The following is a 27,164-nucleotide window of genomic DNA, read 5'->3' on the forward strand; positions in this document are numbered from 1 at the left end:
AAAGGTGCATTTTTATTATTGGTTGTGCCTCCTATGCAGTCCAGAGCATTTTTTTTATTTTTTATTATTATAATAATTTTTGTTTTTGTCTCCCGCACATTGATAGTGTCTCCCTGAAGACAAACTATATTAAATATTCTGGAGATTGAGTGCATGTGTGCCTTGTTTCCACCTGGTTTGGAAAGTAATTCAAATGTGTCTATGGTGACCACCTGAGGATATTGTTAAACTCTACATTCCTTTAGCGGTGGTTTGTTGTGCGAGTGCTACCTCCCTAAAAATTAATTTTTGCATGGCAGAATGTCTGAACCTCATTGGCATCATATGAAAAAGAATGAACTGTTGTTAGATATATATTTCGGACAGTTACCTTGGCCCTTTCCTGTCTAATTTGGTGTAACAGTATAGACCAGACTTTGTCCTGATAGTCACACTCCACTTAACCCTGGGTTATTGTCGCTTTTTTAACCCTGGGCTAACCCAGGGTTTCACATTTGTCATTTTAGAAGGGGCTTAGCACAGCTAAGCTAATGGGGTTAACTTGTGAGTCTTGGTAAATCCTTGTACCTGAACAACCATGGCGGTTTTGTTGCCCTTTCCTAGTGAGTCCTGCAGCAGGTAGGTGAGTCGTGAGTTCCTGAAGGGTATATGAGTCTGGTGGGCCTTAAGAGCTTGGATCACATCTCCTAGAGCGAGCAGTGAGCGGTTGATATTCTGGGCTTCCTTTAGTCTTTCCCCCTCTGCCCCAGACTTCCACACCCTTTCAGAACCAGCCAGATCCACAAGATTCAGCTTGCCTGCAAAGGAGAGGTCATGGATTTTGGATGCAGAGGGCTGTTTGAGCAGAACTCAAGACATTTGAGAACTCACAACTCAACCAATCTAAAGTGCCAGAGTCGTTGGGACTGACCGGTGGTTTTGGCTCCACTGGCGAGGTCTGTGCCCAGCACAGTCACAGTGAGCAAGGCATGTGATCGAGAGCTATGCTCATTCATCTGCGTTCCAAATGTAATCCTGTTCTTTCGAGCTATGGCCAAAATCTACAAAAAACAACAGATTTTTAGAGAGAAGTTTTTTGTATAGTCAGCATTATCTTGACAGATGACACCCTGGGACTCACTTTTTTGATATGCTGGAAGCTTTTGACCTCATTGACCCTAAGTCCTGGCACATGGAGCTGTCCTGTCCCATCAGGGTTGATCTTGATGTCAAGCTTCTCTCCATCCTTACTGAGTAGATCTCTGTTGTTAACAATATTGTTAACAATTGAATTGTATTAAAGGGTTAGTTCACCCAAAAATGAAAACTCATTATTTACTCAACACTCCTGTCATTCTTAGACTTTTTACTTGGATGCTTCTAACATTTAATTGAATGGGCAACAATTTATTTGAAATTCAAAAGAGTTTTTCATGATAAAGAGGTCAAATACAATACCTCAGGACCTCGTTGTAAATTTCCACTGAACTGACACTGACGGTATACGTCCACATGTCTTTTCTTTCCTCAATCTCGTTGAACAGGTGTTTCAGGGCTCGTTGGTTGATACCGGGGTTCTCAACAGTACCCTGAGCAGACACGGATGGTTAATGAGACCTGACAGTCTCACTGAATAATTAATGGAAACATCATCTGGGTCAAAAGTATGAAATCGGAACTATGTGTTATGGCAGGTATATAGTTACAGATCCCTATATATTACCTCCATAGTATAGGTCTTGCCAGATCCTGTCTGGCCATAAGCAAAGATGCAAACATGATACCCATCAATACAGGATGTGATGAGCGGCTCAATTTCCTGGAACACCTGAGAGATATGGTATAAAAATCAAAAACATTACTAAAAATGCTTTCTTGATCAATTAAAGGATTAGTTCACACAAAAAAGAAAGTTCTGTCATCATTTACTCACCCTCAAGTTGTTCCAAACCTGAATGAGTTTCTTTCTTCTGCTGGACACAAAAGAAGATATTTTTAAGAATATGGGTAACCAAACAGCTGATGGCCCCACTGACTTCCATAGTTTGGGGGGGAAAAAATACTATGTAAGTCAGTAGGGTCGATCAATTATTTGGTTACCGACATTCTTCAAAATATCTTCTTTTGTGTTCAGCAGAAGAAAACAATTCATACAGGTTTGGAACAACTCGAGAGTGAGTAAATAGGTTGGTTTCACGTGACGTCACGCTGCTGCATCGCGAGAGCGCGAAATTCAGATGGAGGGCAGGAAGTGAAATAGCTGAGGATATTTCGGACAGTTACCTTGGCCCTTTCCTGTCTAATTTGGTGTAACAGTATAGACCAGACTTTGTCCTGATAGTCACACTCCACTTAACCCTGGGTTATTGTCGCTTTTTTAACATTGTCGCCTTTTTTCTGAAAAAATGGCAATGTTTTGTATAGTTTATGACTGCTCCAATCGTTCTAATCGAGAAAAGGGAAAGGGTTTATAGAGTACCGAAGATTGTCACTCATGAAGGTGAGAAATGTAAAAAGCTCACAGAACACCACCGTAAAAAGTGGATTTTTAACGTAAGTTACGTCTGCGGTCGGGAGGAGCAGAGTCTGTTAATGTCTGTGTCTGCAACGACCACTTCGTCGGAGATATGTTAGCTAGCAGTAGATGTTTTTTTTGTGTCTGTGTTTATATAGCATTAGGTTGTCGTTAAATGCTCATTTACTTAGGTCTCGTTTACACTGTCAGTGAAATGTCACCCAATTCCGTTTTTTTACTCATATGTGACACAGATCCGATGTGTTCTATGACAGTGTAAACAGGAAAAAAACGCATGCATTCGGATATTTCGAGATCGGTTTCAGGCCTCATTCATATGTGGAAATAAATCGGATATGTGCCAATGCGACTGTCATGTAAACAGGCAGATCGGATTTTCTGAGGGATTACGTTAGGTAACGTCTCCGCGGTTAAAGCCAATATTTAAACACAATAGGCTCCCACCAGTCCCGAGATCTCTCTCACATACAATAACTAAAGCATATGTGCAATGATGGCACTTTTCCTCCACCTCCGCCTCATAACCATGGTGATGTTTGACGAACTTCGCATACATTGTAGAGCTAGGATCAAGCATATTTCGCGTCCGCCCATCTGTGCACTAGAATTTAACCCTTTAAGCATGCGCGATGTTTCAGAAGGTATGGCAATTGTAAACAGTAACACATGAATCGGATATGGGTCAGAGTTGAAAGAAAGTGTAAACGGACGGTAAAAAAATTGGATGAATGTACAACACGGACACTCCGCAACGGTTTCCTCCATAGACGTATTCTCCGTGTTTACTTCCTGCCCTCCATCTGAAATCGCCCCGCCTTCGCGCGTCATCATAATCACGTGACTGAAACCCAGCTATTGTGACAGATTGTTTTGGGTGAACTATCCCTTTAAGCCATTTAAGCAAGCTATACTGTAGGGATGCACTATGGCTTATTACGCACATTGTTCCACTTTAGTGTTGGAGATCTACTTGTGCATGCTTTACCCGAATTTCATCAAATGCTCACTTAATCTTAACAAATAACTTAATTACACTTCAGTGTAATCTTTAGCTAATCTCAAAATTAATGCAGTATACGTTTTTAAAAATGTTGTGATGCTTAAATTCAGTAGTAGCATTTAAAAAGATTGATTTTAGTGTTTTATTTATTTTTATTTATTTAGGCAAAATAGAATAGAATTTATTATCAGCCATGAAAATAATGACTAACTAACATTAAATATCAGAGCATCATTACTCTATAGGCTAACGATGTTTATAGGCCTACAAGTCTTTTAGTATTTCATGTGAATATGACATTTACTCTGCTTACCTCATCTTGAGTGGCCTGAGGGTGAAATACTTTATCAAGCTCAAAGTTTTTGGCCTTTCCCTTGCTTAAAACTGTGAGTGCAGATTCATTATGGGGGTCTGTTGTCACAACTACCGCTTGGCCTTCCTCATGTTGATCTTCCTTCAGTACTGGCTTTACACGGCACAGAACACGAATATTACCTGGTGGAAAAAAAAAAACACACACAAAAAAACTTCTCTTATATTTTGTTTAAGTCATATGGACAGAAATTATAAAAATGGTCATTACTGCCAACCTTTAAGCTCAACCAGCTGCTCGTGGTACTTCCTGCGGAGCGCTACCTCCTTTCTATATTTTTCCAAAAGGTCTTTGTTGGCCTCTGACATCTCATTTATAGCTGCTATTATCTAGGGAATAATGTTGTAATATTAGAAAACAATTTAGAAATTAGAGCAACAAATAAAATGTGACTATCAAACTCTTCAGTTTCAGAAGCTGTACATTTAGTACAGGTTTGTGCAGCAGTAGATATTTGCTTACCTGTTTCTTGGCTTCTTTGATAGCTGTTCCATAGAAGTCAGAAAAGTTGCGGACCTGACTGCGCAGACTGGCATAGTCGGTCTTCATGGAGCGTAACGTGGGAGGGAGAGCACTCAGACGCTTCTGGAGGGCTGGAAATTACATATAAACATGCGCGGAGCCATACACATTGCCACACATTTAACAATGTCAACAATAGGGGTGCTCATGAGAACACCTAAATCATGTCTTGTGGACTTCACAAGTGTAGTGAACACTATAGACCAGGGATGTCAACTTCGGTCCTGGAGTGCTGCTGTCCTGCAGAGTTTAGCTCGAACCCTGATAAAAAACCTTGTCTGCCTGTGGTCTTAGCAGAGATGGGCTTATTATTGGGGGATACGAGGGCCCGTGGGTCTACCTTTGGAAAAAGCGTAATGGCTAATCACGTGTGCCTTGATAACCAATCACATTACAGCCTTGACATCATTGAATATCTTTGTGCGACAGTCAATCACTGTTTGTGGATACCATAGAAATGAATGAGAAGTGCCATAAACTGAACCCTACCTGTTGCGCAATTGTCCGTGACTTCTCTTATGAGACAGCATTTTTTTTGAGTGTAAACTTTAAAAATAGATCAATCGAAAACAAATGTGCTAATAACATGCTGAAGATTAGCCGATGGGCAGTCGATTCATCACATGATAAGCTATTTCCTCACAAAAGCGGTTATATTCAGTGTAGTGAAGCCACTTCTCCATTGACAAACATAAAGAAAATGGCCTCTTGTATCCTTCCCTGCGTACCGCAGTGTTATCTGTCATTACGCTTTTTACGGCTAAGGTTGCAGGCTTGCCTTCAAGTGGCTTTGGCATAAGTAATCCTGAAGACATTGATTTGCTTGTTCAGGTGTGTTTGATTAGGGTTGGAGGAGCTAAACTCTGCAGGACAGCGGCACTCCAGGACTGACATTGCCCATCCCTGCTATAGTCAATATCAAGTGTGCCATTCAAGACAAGGAAGATTATAGGGATCAGAAAACATGAAATCACCAAAACAATTTTCAGGCATGAACCATCTATTAAGATTTGTAGTATATATACAGTAAACCTACTTATGAACTGGTTCTGCAGGCTCTGGAGATGCTCCTCAGAGCAGTTGGCTGCAGCTTTTACAGCTGCCTCTTTCTTTTCCTCAAGATGTCCAATCTCCTTCAGCAGCTCCTCCCTCAGGGTCCCAATCTCCCTCTCATATGCAGCAATCTGTGGAGCCATTGCTTTTTTAGAAGTTGTTTTTTTTTCTAGTTGTGTTCTGACATGGACTGTATAATTCATCAATTTTGTATCTGAGATTCCATCGACAGTTATACAGTATGTACAATCATAAAAACAAATGGATAAAGCTTAGAAACCTTGTGTTGCAAATTGCAGCTGACTTCATCTGAATGTCTGATGTTCTCCTCCAACTGTCTGCATCGTTCGCTCTGGTTGCTTAGCTTCCCAGAAAGCTGTGCATTCTGTTGTCTGGCTTCAGATAGTTGACGCAGAGTTGAAGGCGACTCAACCGCAACGGTTTGGGTAACATACTAGAAGACATGGAAAAAAAGATGATTTATTACTATTGATTCTCATTCTAAAGAGTATGTGATTGGACAAAATACTATACCCCAGAGAGTGCAAGACAAATCATCAGTATTTTTGGTCCGTTTTCTCGTAATACACTAAATACTTACCTATATATCTTTTGTGTATGTGTGTGTTTATCTGTTAAAAATCTATTTGATCAAGTTTGTTGTGGCTTTTTTTAGGTTTTAAGTTCATATAAATATTGATATATGATATATATATATATCATAATAAATATTGGAAAACAACTGATTATGAATTTTTCTGATAAATCTTCTTCTGAAAAACCTTCTTCTAAAAACTCTCCAGAAATTGTATATATTAAAGACTGGCTGAATGCATTGAATGTAATGGATGAAGATGAAACAGAAATAAGAAATGTTAATGTCACAGACAAGGTTGAGATTTTTATGAACGATCTTATAGTTGAACACCTCCAGAGGGACAACGCAAAGAGAGCTCACAAGGTGGAGAAGAAGGAGAGAAAGGTGCTGGCGAACATCTTCCACTAAGGCTCAGCTTCCTCGAAACGAACTGATTCATTGTGCACAGAAGATAATAAAAATGATCAGACAAGCCGAAAGATTAAATAAAAAAATAATACACATTGCAAATAGTTTTATGGTTGAAAATGGGATAAACTGTTCAAATGAAGATGTGTTGAATTTGCAGGACAAGCTCAAATTACTTAAAGCCTAGTTTGAGCTTGGCCTGCAAACTTAAAGGGTAACTAAACCCCTGGTCAGAGCCTGACTCCACCCACTGGCAATATTTGAAAAATGCTGGAAAAGTAGGCAGAGCCCAGTGGAGAGGGGGCGTGCATCTGAGACGCATCTCTCTGCAGGCAAGGGCGTGGTTAGCTGGTACCCTCTGACGTCAGAGTGTACCACAACTTCCAATAGGAAAATTCAACTGCAGTAGCCACTGTTTAACCTGAAGAGGGCAGCACTCAGACGTTTTTACACCATATTTAGTAAAATTAAAATACTTTAAACACAAATGTCAAAAAAATTACTTGAATCAATGAACAGCACTAATAAAGCCCCATTCTTACAGATCATTAACTAAAAAAAGTTGGTTCAGGGTTTAGTTACCCTTTAAGGGTCATTGTTAGAAGTGTACAGTGTGTGTGTGTGTGTGTGTGTGTGTGTGTAGCTATATGGACACAACAAGCTAGAAGAAAGGCCAAGAGGGCTGTGATAGAGGAACTTACCATATAAAGCTTTTGTGTATGTGCTGCATAGAATAAGTGTGAAAGAAGAAATAGATAATTTGAATATGTGCTTTTGCAAGCTTATGTTAATAAAGGGACTAGGATAAGTCCCAACCAAGTATTACCTTATAAGGGAATTAACTGTACTATAATGACAGCCCATAGTTAGAAGGAGGCCCAAAAAACAGGGTTAGTATAAAAAGCCTTGAAGAGGTTTTTTCGGGGCCGCATTACGGGTGAAGACTTTTACGTGTTTATCTTATTTTTGCCTTTGGAATTTTTGTCTTTGTATTATTCTGAATCTTTTTAAATAAAACGAAATCACGTTGTGGTGATTCGTAAAATTTGTTAAATAAGTCTCAGAGTAATTTTTCCCTATCAATATTTCATGATTTTGGTAATGGAATATTAATATTGGCAAAAGCCCAGTGCATTCGAATTCAAGATTGAACTGGTTAAAGGCACCGCCGAGGACCCTGAATCTTAATCTAAAAGGTAAGGGCAATATTTAATTGCAGCAGATTATGGATATGTCTGAGAATGATTTATAGGTTACAGAGAGATAAAAATACAACAATATCTTGCATTTTTCTTACTTTAACCACAGGCTCCTTGTTGCGTTCTTTGTCTAGTTCAAGCTGCAGATCTCTCACACTCTCCTCTCGTCTCCTGAGCTCTTCTGCCTTCCTCCATTCGCTCTGCTCTTTCTGGTGCTCCAGAGTTGACAGCTGCTCAGCCCGCTGCTGCAGTGAACTTTCCAGCTGCAGAACACGACTGCGCAAGTTCTCATTTTCCTATAGGGTACAATAGTATACTGTTAATTATTCATATAATTCATACAATCGGTGCATATAAACATAATGACGTCCAAGCTATACTGAACAAAATTATAAACGCAACACTTTTGTTTTTGCTCCCATTTTTCATGAGCTGAACTAAGATCTAAGACTTTTTCTATGTACACAAAAGGCCTATTTCTCTCAAATATTGTTCACAAATCTGTCTAAATCTGTGTTAGTGAGCACTTCTCCTTTGCCGAGATAATCCATCCATCTCACAGGTGTGGCATATCAAGATGCTGATTGGACAGCATTATTATTGCACAGGTGTGCAGTTTTACTGTATTGGGGGGGGGGGTCCGGGGGGGGGGTCCGAAAACCAGTCAGTATCTGGTTTGACTATTTGCCTCAAGCAGTGCAACACATCTTCTTCGCATAGAGTTGATCAGGTTGTTGATTGTGGCCTGTGGAATGTTGGTCCACTCATCTTCAATAGCTGTGCGAAGTTGCTGGATATTGGTGTGCATTATCATGCTGCAACATGAGGTTATGGTAGTGGATGAATGGCACAACAATAGGCCTCAGGACCTCGTCACGGTATTTCTGTGCATTCAAAATGCCATCAATAAAATGCACCTGTGTTCGTTGTCCATAACATATGCCTGCACTATCGTTGTTTTGTCATTATTGTTAGTTACATGTGTCACATTGTCACATTCTGATGTTAAGAGCTCGTATTTTTACATTTATTGATTGTCACCGTTCTTAAGGGTTTGTGTGTCAAGTGTTGAGTTCTGTGTACATTCTCAACAACAAGTGCCCTATAGAACTATATATGGTTACCATAATTACTGCTTTAAAATTAGTTGGACAAGAAATCTTGTTTATGTATTGAATGCAGAAAAAACATGCACTCAAAAAAATTTATCTGAATGTATGTTGAAAAAATCTGAATGCATGTTTAAATGAATTTTCAAGTTTTTTCAAAATATCTTTTTTTTTACAGTGTATAATATAGGCAATACAAAAAAAAACTTATCAAATTGTTTCAAAGAGTATACAGGGAGTATATTTTGTGCTTTTGTGTGGTTTCAGTTGTTTCAAAATTTAAATGTAGAAAATTTGCTTGCAGATTTTACAAATATATCCATGACCATGGTTAGTGAATGAGAGCATATGTCTATGGGCCACAGAGGTGAGGCGTACTGAAAATTTCACAAGGGAGGGAGTAAAGACAACAGTCAGGGGTGTCATATGAGTTTCGTTGTCATCAGTTACTGTACCCAATGCACAAAAAGACATTCTCACCTTGATGAGCACAGAGCTGGACTGGGATGGGATGACCGACAGCTGCTGCAGAAGACCCTGCGTCACTGTGAGGCTGTGTTTCAAACTCTCATTCTCTGCTGATAAGCAAAGCACTCGTTTTTCAGAGTCTGTTACTCCCTGGTGAAAGAAAAAAAAAAAACAGAAAAAAATCACAGCTGACCTGGAAAAAAGTGTCTGATAGAACAACCTAGATTAGCTCTTGGTCACGAATCATTTTGAGGCTGTCTGGCCTGGTTTTAATGTGCTCAGTTTCAAATGCAGAGCACTTACTGATGTAACTCTGAGTTTGGACAGCTCCTCTTCTCTTTCCTCAATACAGCTCTTCAGCTCATCAATCTACAGGGAGAAAATCAATTGTGTCAGCTTAGCAAGTCTGGAAAGAAAAATGAGTGAAGAGGATGGATGAATAAATTGATGGAGAGGTAGCTGAATGGATGAAATATGCAGACTTATATATTACTCTCTGGATAAAGGTAAAAAAAGAGATGCTTTCATGATCATTGGTGAGGTAGAGAGAGGAATAAGTGGAGATGTGCTGTTAAATACTCTGAATGTGAAAGCATCACTGATTGCATGAATACATGTTGTGGGTTGAATGATAGTATGAATGAATAGAATGAGTGACAGGATGAGTAATGCTCATCACCTGCTGTTGGAAGGCCTGCACTTTAGTGTGGCGATCTCGTTCTCTCTGCTCAAGCTGTGAATGAAGCGATCGCAGCTCTCCTCTCAGTTGACTCCTCTCTCCCTGCAGCCCACATAGAGATTGAACCAACTTATGCAGCCCAACCGGAGATGATGCAGGTAGCATGTACTCACCTACACACAAATGGCATGACCGTTTAGAATGGAATTTCCATAGAAGCTAGTGCATCTGGCATAAGGAGTGGCTTACCAATATACAATCCTACCATTCGGATTGTTCCTAGCTCCGTGACTTTTACAAAATGTCTGGATACGGCCCTCTCCCCCATGAGACAGTTGGGAGTACTCATCCTGAACTACCTCGATGATTGGTTGCTCTTAGCCCAATCGAAGAACAACTATGCACAGGTCTTAGCTCCTCAGCCACTTGGAAAGTCTTGGACTCCACTGGATTCCACTGGAGTGCTCTCTGAAAATTCAGAGGCTAGCGGCATCTTTCAGATTCGGGGATATCCTTCCCCTGAAAATGTTTCAGAAGCTACTGGGCCTCATGGCAGCAGCCTCCTCAGTAGTTCCCTTGGGTCTGTTACATATTCGGCCACTACAACACAGAAGGCCCACGTCCCATCTAAAGTGTGGCGCGAAGGCCGCCTCATTCTCAGGGTGAACCATGGTTTTACCAAATCCCTGGTCCCCTGGAAATGGCCCCATCTGTATCAGTTGGGGGTAGAACTGGGCTCAGTATCCAGAAGGAAAGTAGTCTCCTGGATGGAACCGATGACGAATTGGCACAACTGCCTGGGAATGATGGCAGTACTTCTGGCCTTCAATGAGTTCCAGTCAGAACTCAAGGCGGACCATGTCCTGGTCCGATCAGACAGCATGTCAGTGGTAGCCAATAGAAATTACCAAGGACCTCAGGTCTCATCTGCTAAAAAAGTTGGAATGCCGCCTCCTTCTGTGGGCCCAGTACAATCTTTGCTCAGTGAGAGCGGTCCACATACCAGGCTCCATGAACACGGAAGCAGATATCCTGTCCCGGAATGGACCATCCGTGGGGGAGTGGGGAATCCTCCCCCAGTCGGTTTGCATGATCTGGAGCATTTTCAGGGATGCAGAAGTGGACCTCTTTGCATTAAAAAAGAGAACTCCCACTGCCCGATGTTCTTCTCAAAGGAAAAATTATTCAGTATAGAATTGATTTTAAGATTTTATTATTGTTTTTTAAAGCTCTTTACAACATGTCTCCAATTTATATCACTAACCTTTTAGGATTTTACACATCGGCTAGGACGCTGAGATTGACGGATCAAATGTTGTTGGTACTCCCTCGTTCTAAGAAGTCATCAAAGGGTGATCGAGCTTTCACAGTAGTTGCTCCTAAATCTTCCACATATTCAGCAGGCTCCATCTATAGAGGTTTTTAGGTCTCATTTGAAAACATGTCTTTTTAACTCAGCTTTTGGAGGAAGGGGATCTTGAGTAATTGTCTCTGTGTCTGTATAGGCACCATAAATGTTATTAGCTGTGTTTCCATCAAAAGTTGCCAATTTAAATTTCGGCTCAAAGTTCAAGATTTTAATAAAAATTCAAACATTTCTCATCTGATTCTTTTGCTACTCACATTATTTTTTTTATTTTATTATTAATCGTATGTTTTGGCTTCTGTTCATGTCTCTTATAAGTATGCATTCTCACAGCCATATGCTGAGTTAATGCCATGCTGGAAATTACGAAATGTTTTATTCAGAGCTTTATTCACGTCGTTGGACTGGGAATTACGCGTTTTTATGTCAACACTATCAACGCCTAAATGAATCTGCAGAAGTCAGGTGGTACAACGGTCATGTGGTACAAGCAGGAGCTTGCAGAAAATTCCCAGCTTAAAAGTTGTAATTACGAGCACTACGAGGACGTGAAGGCTCTTTACAAGTTGAAATCTCTTAATTACAGTAATTACGACATGGCGTGCACACCTTTACTTCCTGGTTTTGTCATGTCCTGGTTCTGTCAACTCAGAGACTTGTGCAATGTGCCTGGCAGCCTAACTGCTCTGCAACATTTTATTTAGATTCCCGCCATTTATTATTGATATGCCGAGTCAGAGTTGCTGTCTTTTCCTGTGCTGTACACTAATTACTGAGGCAGACGGCGTCAGATATGAGCTTCCAGTCTCGGGTGGAGCAAGTCTATTGGTGGGAAGGATGAATGGAGACACAAGGGACGCCACCGCAAACGTGATGTGGAACAAACATGATGGAGGAACAGGCTTGAACAAAAAATATTATACAATTTTCTGTAATTCCAGACAACATTTCATGGTGGGATTGATCTAGGCACAATATGGGTATGAGCTATGGGCTAATTCAGATATGGGCAGACATGGAACACATGTAACTCAAGCCCATTTCATGCCTAAATTGGCTCCACCAATAAATGTTGGCTGCGATATTTGATTCTGAATGATTTTGTGGTCAATATTTCTGTACAATGAACGCTAAACATAAATATAATTGACCGATACTCCTTGAAACCGATTTCCTACTGTGCTTTTTTCATCGTTCTCCTCCTCACACTGGGTTTATATAGTATCTTACAGCAGTGCACGTGAAGTTCAGCTGTGCTAGTTTGTAAGTACACTTGCATTTGTAAGAGAAGCAGCTCTCACAATGTTTTATTCATCTCTGTGAGCCACAGAGAAACATGCCAAGTGCTGTAGATGTACCATCCGGGCAAATGGGTATTTTTACTACATGCTAATAAAAGACATTGACGTCTCATGAGCAACAAACACATGTATTCCCATGTCAATTAGCCATCTGATTAATATGATTCATACTGTATCTGTATTTCATGTGGCTAATGGATTAAATGAAAGTATCTGCAGACATGTGGGTGTCATGACGGAGGGGTCAAGGTTTGGTGGGTTAGCATAGCCCAGATTGCTGGTATATAGCTATAACTACCTATTTTTCTCATTTGATGGAAATACATGTTTTGTGCAACAACATTTAAATTAATTTTACATATATTTCATTAGTATAAATTTTAACAATGCTGGTTCTTTTTAGGAGGGATGTTTACATTTTCTCTGTCTGCTACCTCTCAAGAAACAGGATTGCAGTTTATTCAGGATAAGGGTTTGTGAGCATTTTTGGAGAGTCATCAGCCAACCAGAATTGTTATGATGTAATTATGCAGAATGTGCAAGGGATGAAAAGGAATGGATATATTTCGCCAGGTAGTGAAGACCTTTTTTCAAACACCTTTGGGCTTAATATAGCTCCTTAGATTGTAGTATCCTGATCATTAAGAGTCATGTGCAAGTACACCACAAAGCCAAGTACATCTGACATTGAATTAGAGCAAGAGACGTGCATTTTAAACACACACAATGTTTGTCTGAGGAGAAACACACCGCCAGAGTCCAGATGCCCTATATAGCTCTGAGGTCACTGTCACTTCTCATTTAATTAAAGTACAATTTTAAGCTGTCCACATGATGTGAACAGGTCATTATCTCTTCCCTCATTGACGTCAAACAAAATTCTGAATCCAAAAACAAACAATGACATCATCTGGGGCCAGATTCACAAAACATTCTAACTAAGTCCCTCCCCTTCCGGTCGACCACCATGGGACCTTATTTCGGAAAAATATTGTATGGTAGTCAATGGCGAGAGACAACAAATATTTTGATCTCGTTTGAATTGTGCCCTGATTTACACATATGATGTTTGTCAATTTAAAAGATACATTTTAAAGTCAAGAAAGTCGCAGCTTGATGTAAAACTGCTGAGGTATAAGACTGTGAAAATACGTAATTACAGAGACTACAAACCCAGAAGGCGCACATGCGACGTCATACCTTTTCTCTCAATGAATGAAGCTAACTTTACTGAAGCTAACGTCTGTCATTTTTTCTATAGTCTTACATTATAATCGTAACGTTACGCCGTCATGCCTGAGTGTTTTGAACCAGAATACACACATACGAGCAACGGATCTTGTGACGTACATAGTGCGAGACGAGAGATTCTCTTGGTCGGCGTTACGTCACAAATCATGTGACCTGCGTAGCAACAAGCCGCCGCAATGTTTGAAGGGTAAAACAAACCGATGGCAAAGCCCGAGGCAAATCAAAAAGGTATCTATTCACGGAAGTTTTGCTGTGGACTATGTCAATTATGGATACTAACGGACTACTTTGTATTAATGATGAATGATATCTTTGTATGCGAATGTATATCGGTGGTGAGAAGTGAATGTAATAAAACACTCATGTAAAGTGCTTTGTGACTAACTACATGTCTGTGAAAGGCGCTATATGAATACAGATCTTCTTCTATTACAAAATGTCTTATCAGTAACAGTCTCCTAGCGTCTGTAAAAAAAATATATATTGCATCACATTAAGTGTATTTTGATTGTCAAAACATTTTAGTAACTAAACTGAATTTGATTAGGTTTAGTGACAACATGTTACAATGTTTACATGGTACAATTTCTGGAAAGCTAACGTTACGCTTTTTTATTATTTCAATTCAATTATTGGGATTTGATTTAATATTGACTCATTTGGATAAATATTAGGTAGGCTACGCAAGATAGGCATTAATTTTTCTCAAGAAAAAAACAACTCGCCTAATGCTGAAAACATGATACAGAGAGCCCCATCAGCTGGCAGTATTATTCATATTTAGCTAAATACTCCCTATAGCTCTTTTTTTCTAGCCAACTACGTGCTTTAGCCTGACTTATATTATGGTCATCAAAGGGATTTCCGGGTAAATGTAATGTGACATAATTGTTCTCCAGCTGTTTTATTGACCCCTTTGTTTGATTGATTGGACGATATTATGTATAAGGAATATACATTTCGGTAACTTCTACTGTATCTTTCAACATTGTTCATTCGTGTTTATTTACTGTTAGCTAGTAGAGAAGATCGGTTGGTTCACGTGCCGCTAGGGATCTGTCGCGTCACATTTACAAGCGCCAAAACGCAATTTATTGTCTGAATTTAGTAATAAAAGTGACAGAATCTGAGAGCTGAGTTTGTTGTTGGTGCAACCAACAACACAACAGTTTTTCGGCATGATTTGCAACCAAAGGAAAAGAGTTAGGCGCTCGTTTGTCTTCCGCTTCGTGTGTTGCTTAATGGCGGGCGCTTGTTTGTTTTACCCTTCGCCGTGGTTGCTATGCGTGCGCAGTGCATTATGGGAGCACAAGTCCCGGATGTCCGACCTCGAGAATGTAGTTCATTGAGCGATTTTCACATAAAACTAAACGTTACTCTTCTGTTTTATGACAAACTGCGACTTTCTTGACTTTCATAATTATCTTTTAAATTGACAAACATCATATGTGTAGTTCAGGGCACAGTTCAGACGGAATAAAAAGATAAGTTATCTCTCGCCATTGACATCCATCAGAGCCCGTCAAGCTTTAGAGGAACTAAAGGTGTTGGGAGGTTCCAAGATGGCGCCGTGAGCGGTTGTGGTTTTGCAAGCTGAGAAGAAATATCGGGTATTTCCCCACAGATGATACGTTTTTCGTAAAGTTGCTAACTAATATTTATAGGTTGTAACGGGTTGCAGCAATTAATTAAATTTTGATTTTGGAGCGGTGCAAACAGTAACGTAGGCCTGTTAAACTATTAGAGCATCAACGGTTTGTTACACAGCTTGAAATATGTCTGAGGATAATCTTGGTGCAGAGATGGAGGTTGAGACTGTAAAAGAGAAGAGAAACTTCAGCGATACCCACTCGTATGCCTGTAAAGTTAAACACGGAGGAAGTTGTGATTCGTGTCCAAACACACCTAGCAAAAAGCAACCTTCCAAAAAGCAAAAAAATGATGTGACCTCCTCTGCCAAAGAAAGTGAACTCTCTTTAAGTGAAGTGCAGGAGAATATCATCCGAATTCTCTCTGAGAAAATTAACGAGAGATCCGACCAGATTGAAAGAATGGTGAAGGAGAATTCGTCCAACATTGAAGCTTTGGGCAAATCTCTTACCTCAGTTCACGATGATGTAATGGCGCTGCAGAAAGAAAACAAAATCCTAAAAAATGAAAATGCTCTCCTAGGCAAAAAAGTCAAAGAAATGAGCACGAAAATTCATGATCAGGAACGTTACAGCCGCAGATGGTGTTTGCGTTTATACGGGCTGTCCGAGCAATCCAATGAAAACGTTAAAACGAGAGTTGTGGAAATATGCAAACAAGTGTCCGCCGACACAGCGGACAGGCGTATGGTAGCGGATGCTCTGGATGTGGCACATCGTCTTGGCAGACTTAAAACCTCGGAATCGGATGATGGCAGAAAAGTTCCACCAAGACCGGTGATCATGAGATTCATTTCTCGCACAGCCAGAGATTTGATCTGGAAAAATTCTAAAAACAACGAGTATCTGACCACCAAAGGGATGCGGTTTAAGGAGGACTTGACTGCTTTTGACATTGAAGCACGGAATCGTCTTTGGCCGGCTGTGGAGCGGGCGAGGAAGGAGGGCAAAAGCGCGTACTTCAGTGGAGCGAGGGCTTTCGTTGATGGTAAAGAGATTCTTCCTGAAGAGGACAACGGAACTTCATAGACTTGTGGTCGTTTGGTAGGATTCTGCAGTTGGGGGTGTCCTGGAAAAGTCAAGGTTAAACTTCTCTATTAGAGACAAGAAGTGGTAGCTTCTAAGTTCTTGTTCAGATGGTTAAATAACGGATGCACTGTAAGGTTTATAAATGTTTGCAACTGATATCTTTTTGAAGATCGTTTGTGGGAATCCCATTATGTTAAAGTTTAAAGTTTAGGCTATTTACCTACTCTTGTGGTTTCTTTTTCAGTAATTATTTACTTTTGATACGTTATGTCATTTTCTTTATTTTCTATCAATGCCAGAGGTATTCGTGATATCCTAAAGAGAAAAGCTTTATTTTTGTATTGCAAAGGGAAATGTGTAGATTTTTGTTTAATTCAGGAAACGCATGCATGTTCTTCAGATGCTATGTTCTGGAAAAATCAGTGGGGAAAAGAGATTTGGTTGTCATTTGGCAGTAATCGATCAGCGGGGGTCGCTATTTTACAGGATAAATTTACAGGGCGGATACTAAATTTTGAAAAAGATGATTGTGGTAGATGGATAATACTTGTGATAGATAAGGATAACGAACAATTTGTATTAGTTAATTGTTATGCCTCCAATAACAACATGGACAATGATACACTCTTTTTACATATTGAATATAGAATTCAGCATTTTATTTTGTTATATCCTTTAGCTAAAGTTATTTGGGGGGGTGATTTCAATACTGTGTTTGATGCAACCATTGATAGATGGCCTCCTAGGCCTGGCCCTTCGAGTGAACTAGTCAATGTATGTTTAAGATTGGGCCTTACTGATGTGTGGAGAGATAAGAATCCAGACAGGGAGGAATATACATGGAGTAATAAGAACTCATCTCTTCATTCTCGTATTGACTATTGGTTAGTGTCCAATGATTTAGCTAATAATGTGGCCTCTGTACTGATAGAACCTTGCATAATGACTGATCATAAAGGAATATTCATAAGAATAAATATGAAAGATACATCGGTCAAAAAAATTAATAGTTACTGCCTGGAAATTAAATAATAAATTGCTTGAAAGTGAATGCCTTAAGAAAAAAGTCAAGCATATTATCGGAAAATATAGAACAATTGCAGCTATGGAAAATACGTATGGAAAGTATTGGGAATTAATGAAGTTTGATATCAGAACAGTATGTATTAACCAAGGAAAATTGGAAGCGAAAAATAAAAAAAGGAAAGAAAATTCAATTATTGAGGAAATATTAAACTTGAATAAAAAGAAGAAAGAAGACTTGACTGATTCTGAATTAAATAAATTAAATGTTTTACATAATGAACTGGATAATATCTATGAGGATAAAGCAAAAGGAGCATTTATTCGATCTAGACTTAAATGGTTAGAAAAAGGGGAAAAAAATACAAAATATTTTTTTGGCCTTGAAAAAAGAAACAGTGATTTTGCCTCAGTTTCAAAACTAATGATTAATAACAAAATAGTAGATAATTCTTTAGATATTTCAAAATATGTGGCTCAGTTTTTTAGTAATTTGTATTCTTCCACAATGGCTACTTCCAACATTGATATTTTTTTAAATAGCTTTATGAGTGATACCAAAAAAATAGATCAGACCATCCAAAATGTGTGTGATAAAGAAATTGATATTGAGGAGTTGAGAGAGTGCATTAACTTGCTCAAAAATAACAAATCTCCAGGCAATGACGGGCTAACAGGAGAGTTTTATAAGACATTTTCTAAAGAACTTTCACCCCTTTTATTATTAGTATTTATAGAAGCTATAGAAAAAGGTGAATTGCCTGCTTCATTAAAACAAGGGGTTATAACGCTGATTCCCAAACCTAACAAGGACAAGTTGCTTATTGAAAATTGGAGGCCTATTAGTTTGCTTAATAATGACAGTAAGTTGTTTGCAATGATTTTTGCTAAAAGAATAAAACAAGGTTTAGACCAAATAATTGATATGGAACAGTCTGGGTTTATGCAAGGACGTCATATTAGGAATAATATTAGACTAATCTTAGATATGATAGATTATAATAATTTTATTGAAGATGATAGTTTTATTTTATTTATTGATTTTTATAAAGCATTTGATACAGTTAATCATGATTTTATTTTCAAAGTTATTAAATTGTTAGGTTTCGGTGATGTATTTTTGAAAGCAGTTAAAACATTGTACAATGGTTGTAATAGTTCTGTCAAACTTGCATTTGGTACTTCACAAAGGTTTAATATTCATCGTGGCATTAGGCAGGGATGCCCCCTCTCTCCTTCTTTATTTCTGTTAGTCACCCAGGTTTTGGCAATGCATGTAAAAAGAAATAAGTATAGTGGTATCACAGCTTTAGGTTTAGAATTTAAACTTAGCCAGTTTGCTGATGACACTGCAATTTTTTTGAAAAACAAATTTGAGGTGCCAAAAATAATTAGTTGTATTGAGGCATTCACTGCTGTATCAGGCCTTAAAATGAATTGTGAGAAATCTGTATTGTTTCCCCTTAAAGATTGCTCCTCTACAGAAATAGAGAATATTCCAGTTAAACATCAATTTACATATCTAGGTGTATAATTTGTAAAAATGAAAAACAAAGGAGTCAGTTAAATTTTGAACCAATTATAGAGAGAACAAAAAATAAATTTAATCGGTGGCTAATGAGGGATATATCAATAATTGGGAGGGTATTATTGTCAAAGGCGGAAGGTATATCTAGATCAGTATATACATCTTTATCATTAGATATGCCTCCTAAGGTGATTAAGGAATTAGATAAGTTACTTTATGACTTCATATGGAGGAAAAAACCACATTATTTAAAAAAGGAGGTAATATGTAACACCAAAGTGCAAGGGGGACTTGAGGTATTAGATTATACTACACTTAATGACACTTTCAAAATTAGATGGTTGATTGAGTTTTTGAAGAATAGAGAAAGTCTTTGGAATGTATTTCCAAATTTTATATTTAATACTCTTGGAGGCATAGATTTTTTGTTGAAATGTAATTTTTCTGCTGACAAAATTCCTGTAAAATTGGCCAGTTTTCACAGACAAGCCCTGCTAGCATGGAAATTGGTATATAAGCACAATTTTTCACCACACAACTATTTCATATGGAATAATAAAGATATACTATTTAAAAACAAATCACTATTCTATCACACTTGGTTCAATGAAGGTATTATATTAGTAAGACAATTAGTTAATTCAAATGGATATTTGTTATCATATACTGAGTTTCTACAAAAATTTAAATTACCAGTTAAACCAAGAGAGTTTGCCATTGTTTTTGACGCGATACCAAAGAGTGTTATGTTACTCTTAAAAAACGCTGATTCAGGGGGAATCAACATGAACAATCTTTGTGATAAAATTTTCATGGATAATGTTGATGTTTTAAAACAAAATTGTAGCAATAAGATTATCAGGAATGCTCTTGGTTCTGTGTCTTTTCCTGCAGCAAGATTCTTTTGGTCTTCTTTATTTGGTGAGATCGCTTGGGCTAAAGCATGGAAATTACCAAATAAGTTTTGTGTCAATAACAAAATTAAAGAAGTGTCTTACAAAATACTTCACAGAATATATCCTGCTAAGCAGGTTTTGGAAAGATTCAAGCTTAATATTTCATATACTTGTGAATTTTGTGCACTAGAGAAAGAAACGATTTTGCATATGTTTTTTCACTGTATTTACTCAAGATTATTTTGGAAAGATTTAGAAACCTTTATTAATAGGAAACTGAAGTGTACGATGGAAATTTGTGTTTTTGATGTGCTTTTTTATACTCAGAAAGACAATTTGGAATGTAAAGAACAGCATATTATACAGTTTTTTATATTATTAGGAAAATATCATATACATAAAAAGAAGTGGGCTCAAGATAAACCAAATTTTTCACATTTTATAAATGACTTTAAATTATATGTACATCTTTTGGGACAAACTGAAAACAAAAAAGCAATGAAAACATGTAATGCTTTGAAAGCACTGGATTTTATGTAAAAATGTTTTATTTTATTTATTTATTTTTTTCTGACAGTTAATGTATGTATTATTGTGAACATGTGATACCTCTTGTTCTTGTGGCATTGAATTAATAAAAAAAAAAAAAAAAAAAAAAAAGGAACTAAAGGTGTTCGAAATAAACACGAAACACACGTGATCGTTGTCATGCGGTGAATCCGGCCAATCGTGGAACAGCTGTGTCGTCATCAGCCAACGTGCAGCCCAGTGCAGCCGCTCTTGAGCAAGGGTGCAGCGATTTGTATTATTTTGAAGCACCCCCGGACGCCGCCATTGGCTAACGGAACCCCACCTGCTGTTAGCATCCCATTGACTCCCATTCATTTTGGCGTCACTTTGACAGCGAATAACTTCACATCTGAGGCGTTTAAAGACTCCATTTGTCCATTATTTATTTCTAAAGAAACACGAAAATGTATAAAAGGCTCCATTACCTTGTAGCTTACGTTATGGCCCTGTAGAAGCAGTTTTTGTAAAAGTAGGCTAACGATTGCGTCACAGCCACGCGACTCTCTGTCGCACAGTAGGAAATTACCGTATGGACAGGAGGAGAAGCTCGCGGGCAATCGGGAGGACGTCGAGGCAAAATGACAAAGTAATTAATCAGAACACCTACAAAAAGTTTCTCCTGCTCCAAGATCATGGACAGCTCCTACTCACGCTCTCCGTCTCTGCAAGATTCGGAAGGGAATGATTGAGATTTCGCTTTCAGCCACTAGAAGACAGACGGTTTGCTCACGTCACATCTACGTCGTCGAGCTCAGTTTGAGTCTGCGCAGTACGCTGGACCCCCAGGAAGTAAAAGTTTCTAATGGGCTTCACTTTGTCTCCGTTGAATCCAATGGGGTCGCTGTGTCCATTTCTTTTACTGTCTATGCTCTTGAGAAGCTGCGCTGGCTGAGTTCTCCGGCTACTCTCGAATTGCTCTCGCGGTACTTTGATGGCATACGTCACAGTCACGTGGCGTCGGCGCTGTATCAAGTCGGACAAAATTTCTAACCGGCATGCACTGCTTCAAGTCAGCCGCCGATCGGTCTGCGCATATGGAGCGAAATATGTGCCATAATTTAACAAACAAATCCAGCATTTTGCAAACAAACTCAATCTACTTCGCAAAGGAAAACTCGACTCGCAAACAAACTCGATCCGCTTTGCAAAGGAAATCTCGACTCGCAAACAAACAGAAAGCAATGTGCAAGCACAAAGGTCACAAATGCGTGCAGGCAGATTTTCTCACAAATGCGTCCAGGCAGATTTTCTCACAAATGCGTGCAGGCAGATTTTCTCACAAATGCGTCCAGGCAGATTTTCTCACAAATGTGTCCAGGCAGATTTTCTCACAAATGCGTCCAGGCAGATTTTCTCACAAATGCGTCCTGGCAGATTTTCTCACAAATGCGTCCAGGCAGATTTTCTCACAAATGCAGTTGAGCAACTTCCTCCTCTAAAACAGTAGATGGCGCTAAACTATAGGCTAATTTAGCGCTAGTCTCCCAGGAGAAGCTCTGATTTGAAACTTGCCTTTGCCTACAGCTGAGGAAAATGACCGGTGAACGGGTGTGTTTCTGTCTTATTTGATCTATAATTAACCTTTTTGAGGTTTTCTCTTGCCAAACGTTTATTGCATATCTAGACAGAAATCCACATTAGCACCATAAATTAGTGATTATGTCTACACTTGAACGAATCTATTTCTTTCGTTCTCCATAAATGAATGAGAACATTTCATTTAATTGAGCGGCGGGTTTCATTTGTGTGTCCAAAATAATAATTTGGGCACTGCATAGGCTACGTCACAGGCAAGATAAGAAACAATTGTATATTGTTTTTTTTTTTTTTTTTTTTTTTTTTTTGCATTAATTATTTTATTACATTAATTGTTAAGCTGACTGAATTCCAACAAGGCTAAATAAATAAATAAGTGGGAGCCTCCTTTCAATTAAATTAAATGTTCTCATTAATTTATGGAGAACGAAAGAAATAGATTCATTCAAGTGTAGACATAATCACTAATTTAGTAATTTCGCATGAGTCCGATGCAGAAAAAAATGACAAAAAGCAACAAGATGGCAGAGCTTTCAGCTTATAGATTCCCCGATCCTAGAGAGTGAAGTGCTACTAAGTGCTAATGTGGATTTCTGTCTAGATATGCAATACACGTTTGGCAAGAGAAAACCTCAAAAAGGTTAATTATAGATCAAATAAGACAGAAACACACCCGTTCACCGGTCATTTTCCTCAGCTGTAGGCAAAGGCAAGTTTCAAATCAGAGCTTCTCCTGGGAGACTAGCGCTAAATTAGCCTATAGTTTAGCGCCATCTACTGTTTTAGAAGAGGAAGTTGCTCAACTGCATTTGTGAGAAAATCTGCCTGCACACATTTGTGAGAAAATCTGCCTGGACGCATTTGTGAGAAAATCTGCCTGGACGCATTTGTGACCTTTGTGCTTGCACATTGGTTTCTTTTTGTTTGCGAGTCGAGATTTCCTTTGCAAAGCGGATCGAGTTTGTTTGCGAGTCGAGTTTTCCTTTGCGAAGTAGATTGAGTTTGTTTGCAAAATGCTGGATTTGTTTGTTAAATTATGGCACATATTTCGCTCCATATGCGCAGAGCTTCATGAAGTCGAACAAGCCTTCAGTCTCTCTAAGCCCCTCCTTTTCGAGAGCTTCCTCTGCTCTGATTGGTCAGATGGCCCAGTCTGTTGTGATTGGTCTACTCGCTTTTACGAGTCTACATCTCTACCAGAGGCCTACAATTGGTAAATGAGCGAAAGGCTCGTGGAACCATCACAGAAAGGCACAAAATCACTCTCCAGAACATTTTCTCACTGTTTCTTGCTGGTGGAATGATCTCCCAGGCTTCATGCCTTCATTGCAGAATCCCTGACAACATTCAACAGACAGCTGAAAACTCATCTTTCCAGGAGCACTTAACCTCATTATAAAATTAAATAAATAAATAAAAAATTATATTCTTTCACTTTCCTTTAATCCCTTCCTATTCTAGCTTATGCTACTCTGAGAAATGTCTGAAACTTTGTATTTTGAGCACTTCCTGTGTTTATGTCCTGTATGTCTTTGGATTGTGTGGGAAACCCAGAGGAAATCAATGTCAACACAGAGAAAGCACACAAACTCCACACAGAACGGCCTCTTGACACAGCTGCGTCTCCAATACTGCACATACGGGATTATACTAGACAAGTTGTTGATGTTATTGATGTTGTTTTATTTATTTATTATTATTATTATTATTATTATAGCTTCAGGATTTTGTTGTTATTGTTTCCACTTTAATTTTTTTGCATGTAAATTACTACATGTAAAGATATAGAAAAAAAAAACAAATTGCTGCATTTCTCATTAATTCTTTATGCTGTAATACAGTCAGTAAAATAAAAAGATCTGATTCTTATCATATATGTGAAAAATAATCATTCAAACTTTAAAAATAAAAGTGAATGATTTATGTAATGCTCCCTGTTGTTAGTGTTTTTAAGATCAGTGATTTATGAATGAAATGCATGATTTCTGAATGAGAATTGTTGCCAGTGTTAAGGTGGAAGGAGCTTATTTTGAGACATACATAAAGTGTTTTGTTGGTCTGAGGTGAGATTAACTGTTTGGCCAAGATTCATCTTGGTAATGCAGACTGCATGAAGAGTTTTGAAAATGTGGCTTCAGTATTGACCGATGCTTGTTAGCAATAAAAAAAAAACTAAAAAAACCTGTAATGTTACTGAAAGAACATTTGTTCAGAACTTTGAAAAACCTTGCCAGAACATTAGCTAACGTTCAGAGAAAGTTTCCTATTAGCTGGGTAAAGCTATATAATGTAAGAATAATTTGAATCTGTACCACAGTTTGTAAAATAAATGAATAAATAAAAATGGGTTGACAGACATGTATACAATGTAAGTCTAAATATTCAGAAACATTCTTTTAACGTAAAGGCTGAATCTTTCAGACAGACCAAACAGCAAAGACAGAAACAGATGCACCTCCTGATATTGCCGAGTTAGACCAGTTCCTGGGTATATAACATAATTTGTTGATTCTGGAACAACATTCCTGTCTGAAAATTTGGTCGTAACCATATCCCTACCCCGAAACCTAATTCTACCCATAAGTTACCCCTAAAATCAGAGGGAAATGATAGGTGAATAGCAGTGATGTAGAAGCACCTAACTCTGGTTGTAAGCCTAAACTTGACATAAACGGTAAGCTTTTCCCTAAAATTTGATTGGTGAATGGAATGTTGTTCCAGGATCAACAAAAATGTTGATCCAAGAACATGTTGTACTTGATGAAATCAGGTTAGGCAGCCACCAAAAAATCAATGAATGTCATGGTACAGTACATAAAGAGAGGCATCTAATATTAAACTCATCATTATCCACATTTAAAGTCTTCACACTGAGATTCTGTGATTTATTTAGGTTCAAAAGGTCTCACCCTCATTTTCAGGTGACGGGCTCTGCTGCTGAGTGATCACTTCCTCCAGGTTGTTAATCACACTGTTCTTGTCTCTGAGGCGCTGGCGGTAGGACGTACGCAGGGCCTTCATCTTCCGCCGGTGCTGGGCACGGTGTCTGCGTAGCTGCAGACGGTACTGATCAGCCTGCTGCTGCAGCTGTTGCAGGTGGGAATATTGCTCCAGGAAGCTCAGGAGGTGGGACATCACAGACAGCAATGGAGACTCTGTCACCTGGAAAATACACATTTCATATTTACTCAACTATTAAAAAATAAATGTGCACTAATAAAAAATTTTACATGTTTCATTACATTTCTACTTTCTTTCAGAAAATGTGACCGGTGCTTCCAGGAAAGTTATGTTAAGGTGTTGTGGAGGTAAATCAAAAGCTGAAATAAAATTAATGTAAACTCTAAGACCTATTAAAAAAACTAAAACTATTACAAATGACAAAACACTCAACAAAAATACTAAACCTTTAACTAAAATCAAAACAGAAAATAAAAAGAAATTCAAATTATCAATAAAAATTATGATAGGAACCAGGGCCGTGCACAGACCTTTTGAGGGGCATGTGTTGAAATTATTATTATTATTATTATTTAGTAAGCTTACATAAAAGGAAAAAATGGTCACATCTTCATGACAAATTCAATAACACAAAATAACAGTCTCAAAAGCTTTAGATTTATTCACTATTAATAACAACCATAATAATAATATAAATATACAGGGTTTCAGGGCTTCTTTAGCCCTAAAGGGCTAATGCCCTAAAAAAACATGTTTTACTACATGTATACATGTGAAGGCGAGCGGAGAGTATAGAATATAGGTTAAAAAAATAGCTAGATAGCAAATACGTGCATATTAACAGCCTTGAATTAATCATAATTTAATATTATTACCATAACTTGATTAAATGTTAATAAATTAAGTGTATCAGCAATCATAAATCAAAGAAGAAATTATATGTTACCTAGGTGACGTCCCAGCAAACACAGAATGTTGGCACAACGTACCAAACATTCTAACAACGTTTTGACAACATGGCCAAAAGGTTGCTATAACTACGTTGTGTGGTGAAGGTTGTTACAGCGTTGTCACAATGTTGACATTAAACCACCGTTCAGGGCCATTGCTAAAGGTTGTGCCTCTGGTGTCTTGACAACCACTGGACTACATATGTACTCGTCACTGCCCTGAAGCGCGAAAATCAGCCCTTTAAATTTCAACCGCCCATTGGGCTTATTGTGTTGTCTCATTCTTCATCGAGTATTGCGTTTAATTTACCTCAGCTAAATAAGATACGTAATTATTCAAACACAACATACAACTTCATTTTCTAATGTGACTAATGCCAGAGGAGAACTGGCCCCCGACTGAGCCTGGGTTCTCCCAAGGTTTTTTTTTTGCTCCATTAGGTCACCTGATGGAGTTTTAGGACACCATTAGGTCACTTGATGGAGTTTTTTGGTTCCTTGCCACTGTTGCCTTTGGCTTGCTCAGTTGGGGATATTTTGGGGATATTTAATTTTATTTTATCAATCAATAAATTCCACTAGAAACAAACCTTGTTGTATTATTTTAATTTAATACTGTGAAGCTGCTTTGATACAATCTGTATTGTGAAAAGCGCTATACAAATATACTTGACTTGACTAATGTAGCCTCGCTCGCACTGTTTAGTTTTTCATTAGATTTGTCTGCTATTTAGTCTCATTCGTTTCTTTGCTCCTCGGGTTTGTGGATGTTTCCTGGACAGATTCCGATTACAGACCTTTATCGCCCGGCTTTCGACTCTCCCTGTCTGCCATGTACAGAACCCGGTTTTGTTTATTAAATGTTTTGATCTTTGCTCTTTATGTTTTATTTATTATACTTAAAAATACTTCTGCTGCTGTGGAACTTCAGTTCATTCAGTCTAGGTAGAGGGGGCGGAGTTATCAGTTTACTGACAGTTTGAGGATGAACAAGATTCACACAAGCTCTTTTTAAGAACTTTCATTGGCTAAATATTTGTATAAACAGACAGACAGTAAAGGTTGACCAATAGCACTGATTTATAAAAAAAAAAAAAAAAAAAAAACGACCACCACCAAAAAAAGGGCACTTCAAGGAGTGTAAGGGCAAAAAGGGTAGCCCTACCCCCACATGTTGAGC

At 38.4% G+C, this 27,164-nt stretch overlaps 1 protein-coding gene across 1 annotated transcript in view; it reads right to left on the reverse strand.

Moving 5' to 3' along the window:
- LOC308704206 (kinesin-like protein KIFC3) overlaps positions 1 to 27,164 on the reverse strand; it is a gene marked incomplete at both ends in the record, with an annotated part of 31,934 nt that overhangs the window by 2,786 nt on the left and 1,984 nt on the right. Inside the window, 15 exons of the mRNA XM_081388348.1 lie at positions 568 to 797; positions 911 to 1,040; positions 1,121 to 1,241; positions 1,438 to 1,568; positions 1,703 to 1,807; positions 3,829 to 4,010; positions 4,106 to 4,217; positions 4,351 to 4,481; positions 5,447 to 5,594; positions 5,744 to 5,917; positions 7,767 to 7,964; positions 9,258 to 9,395; positions 9,549 to 9,614; positions 9,925 to 10,097; positions 24,983 to 25,235. Coding sequence (XP_081244474.1) covers positions 568 to 797; positions 911 to 1,040; positions 1,121 to 1,241; positions 1,438 to 1,568; positions 1,703 to 1,807; positions 3,829 to 4,010; positions 4,106 to 4,217; positions 4,351 to 4,481; positions 5,447 to 5,594; positions 5,744 to 5,917; positions 7,767 to 7,964; positions 9,258 to 9,395; positions 9,549 to 9,614; positions 9,925 to 10,097; positions 24,983 to 25,235 — 2,292 coding nt within the window. The remainder of the gene's footprint in view (positions 1 to 567; positions 798 to 910; positions 1,041 to 1,120; positions 1,242 to 1,437; positions 1,569 to 1,702; positions 1,808 to 3,828; positions 4,011 to 4,105; positions 4,218 to 4,350; positions 4,482 to 5,446; positions 5,595 to 5,743; positions 5,918 to 7,766; positions 7,965 to 9,257; positions 9,396 to 9,548; positions 9,615 to 9,924; positions 10,098 to 24,982; positions 25,236 to 27,164) is intronic.

This window comes from Scardinius erythrophthalmus (genome assembly GCF_964197995.2).
Source record: "Scardinius erythrophthalmus genome assembly, chromosome: 16".
In the NCBI taxonomy this organism is placed as follows: Eukaryota; Metazoa; Chordata; class Actinopteri; order Cypriniformes; family Leuciscidae; genus Scardinius; species Scardinius erythrophthalmus.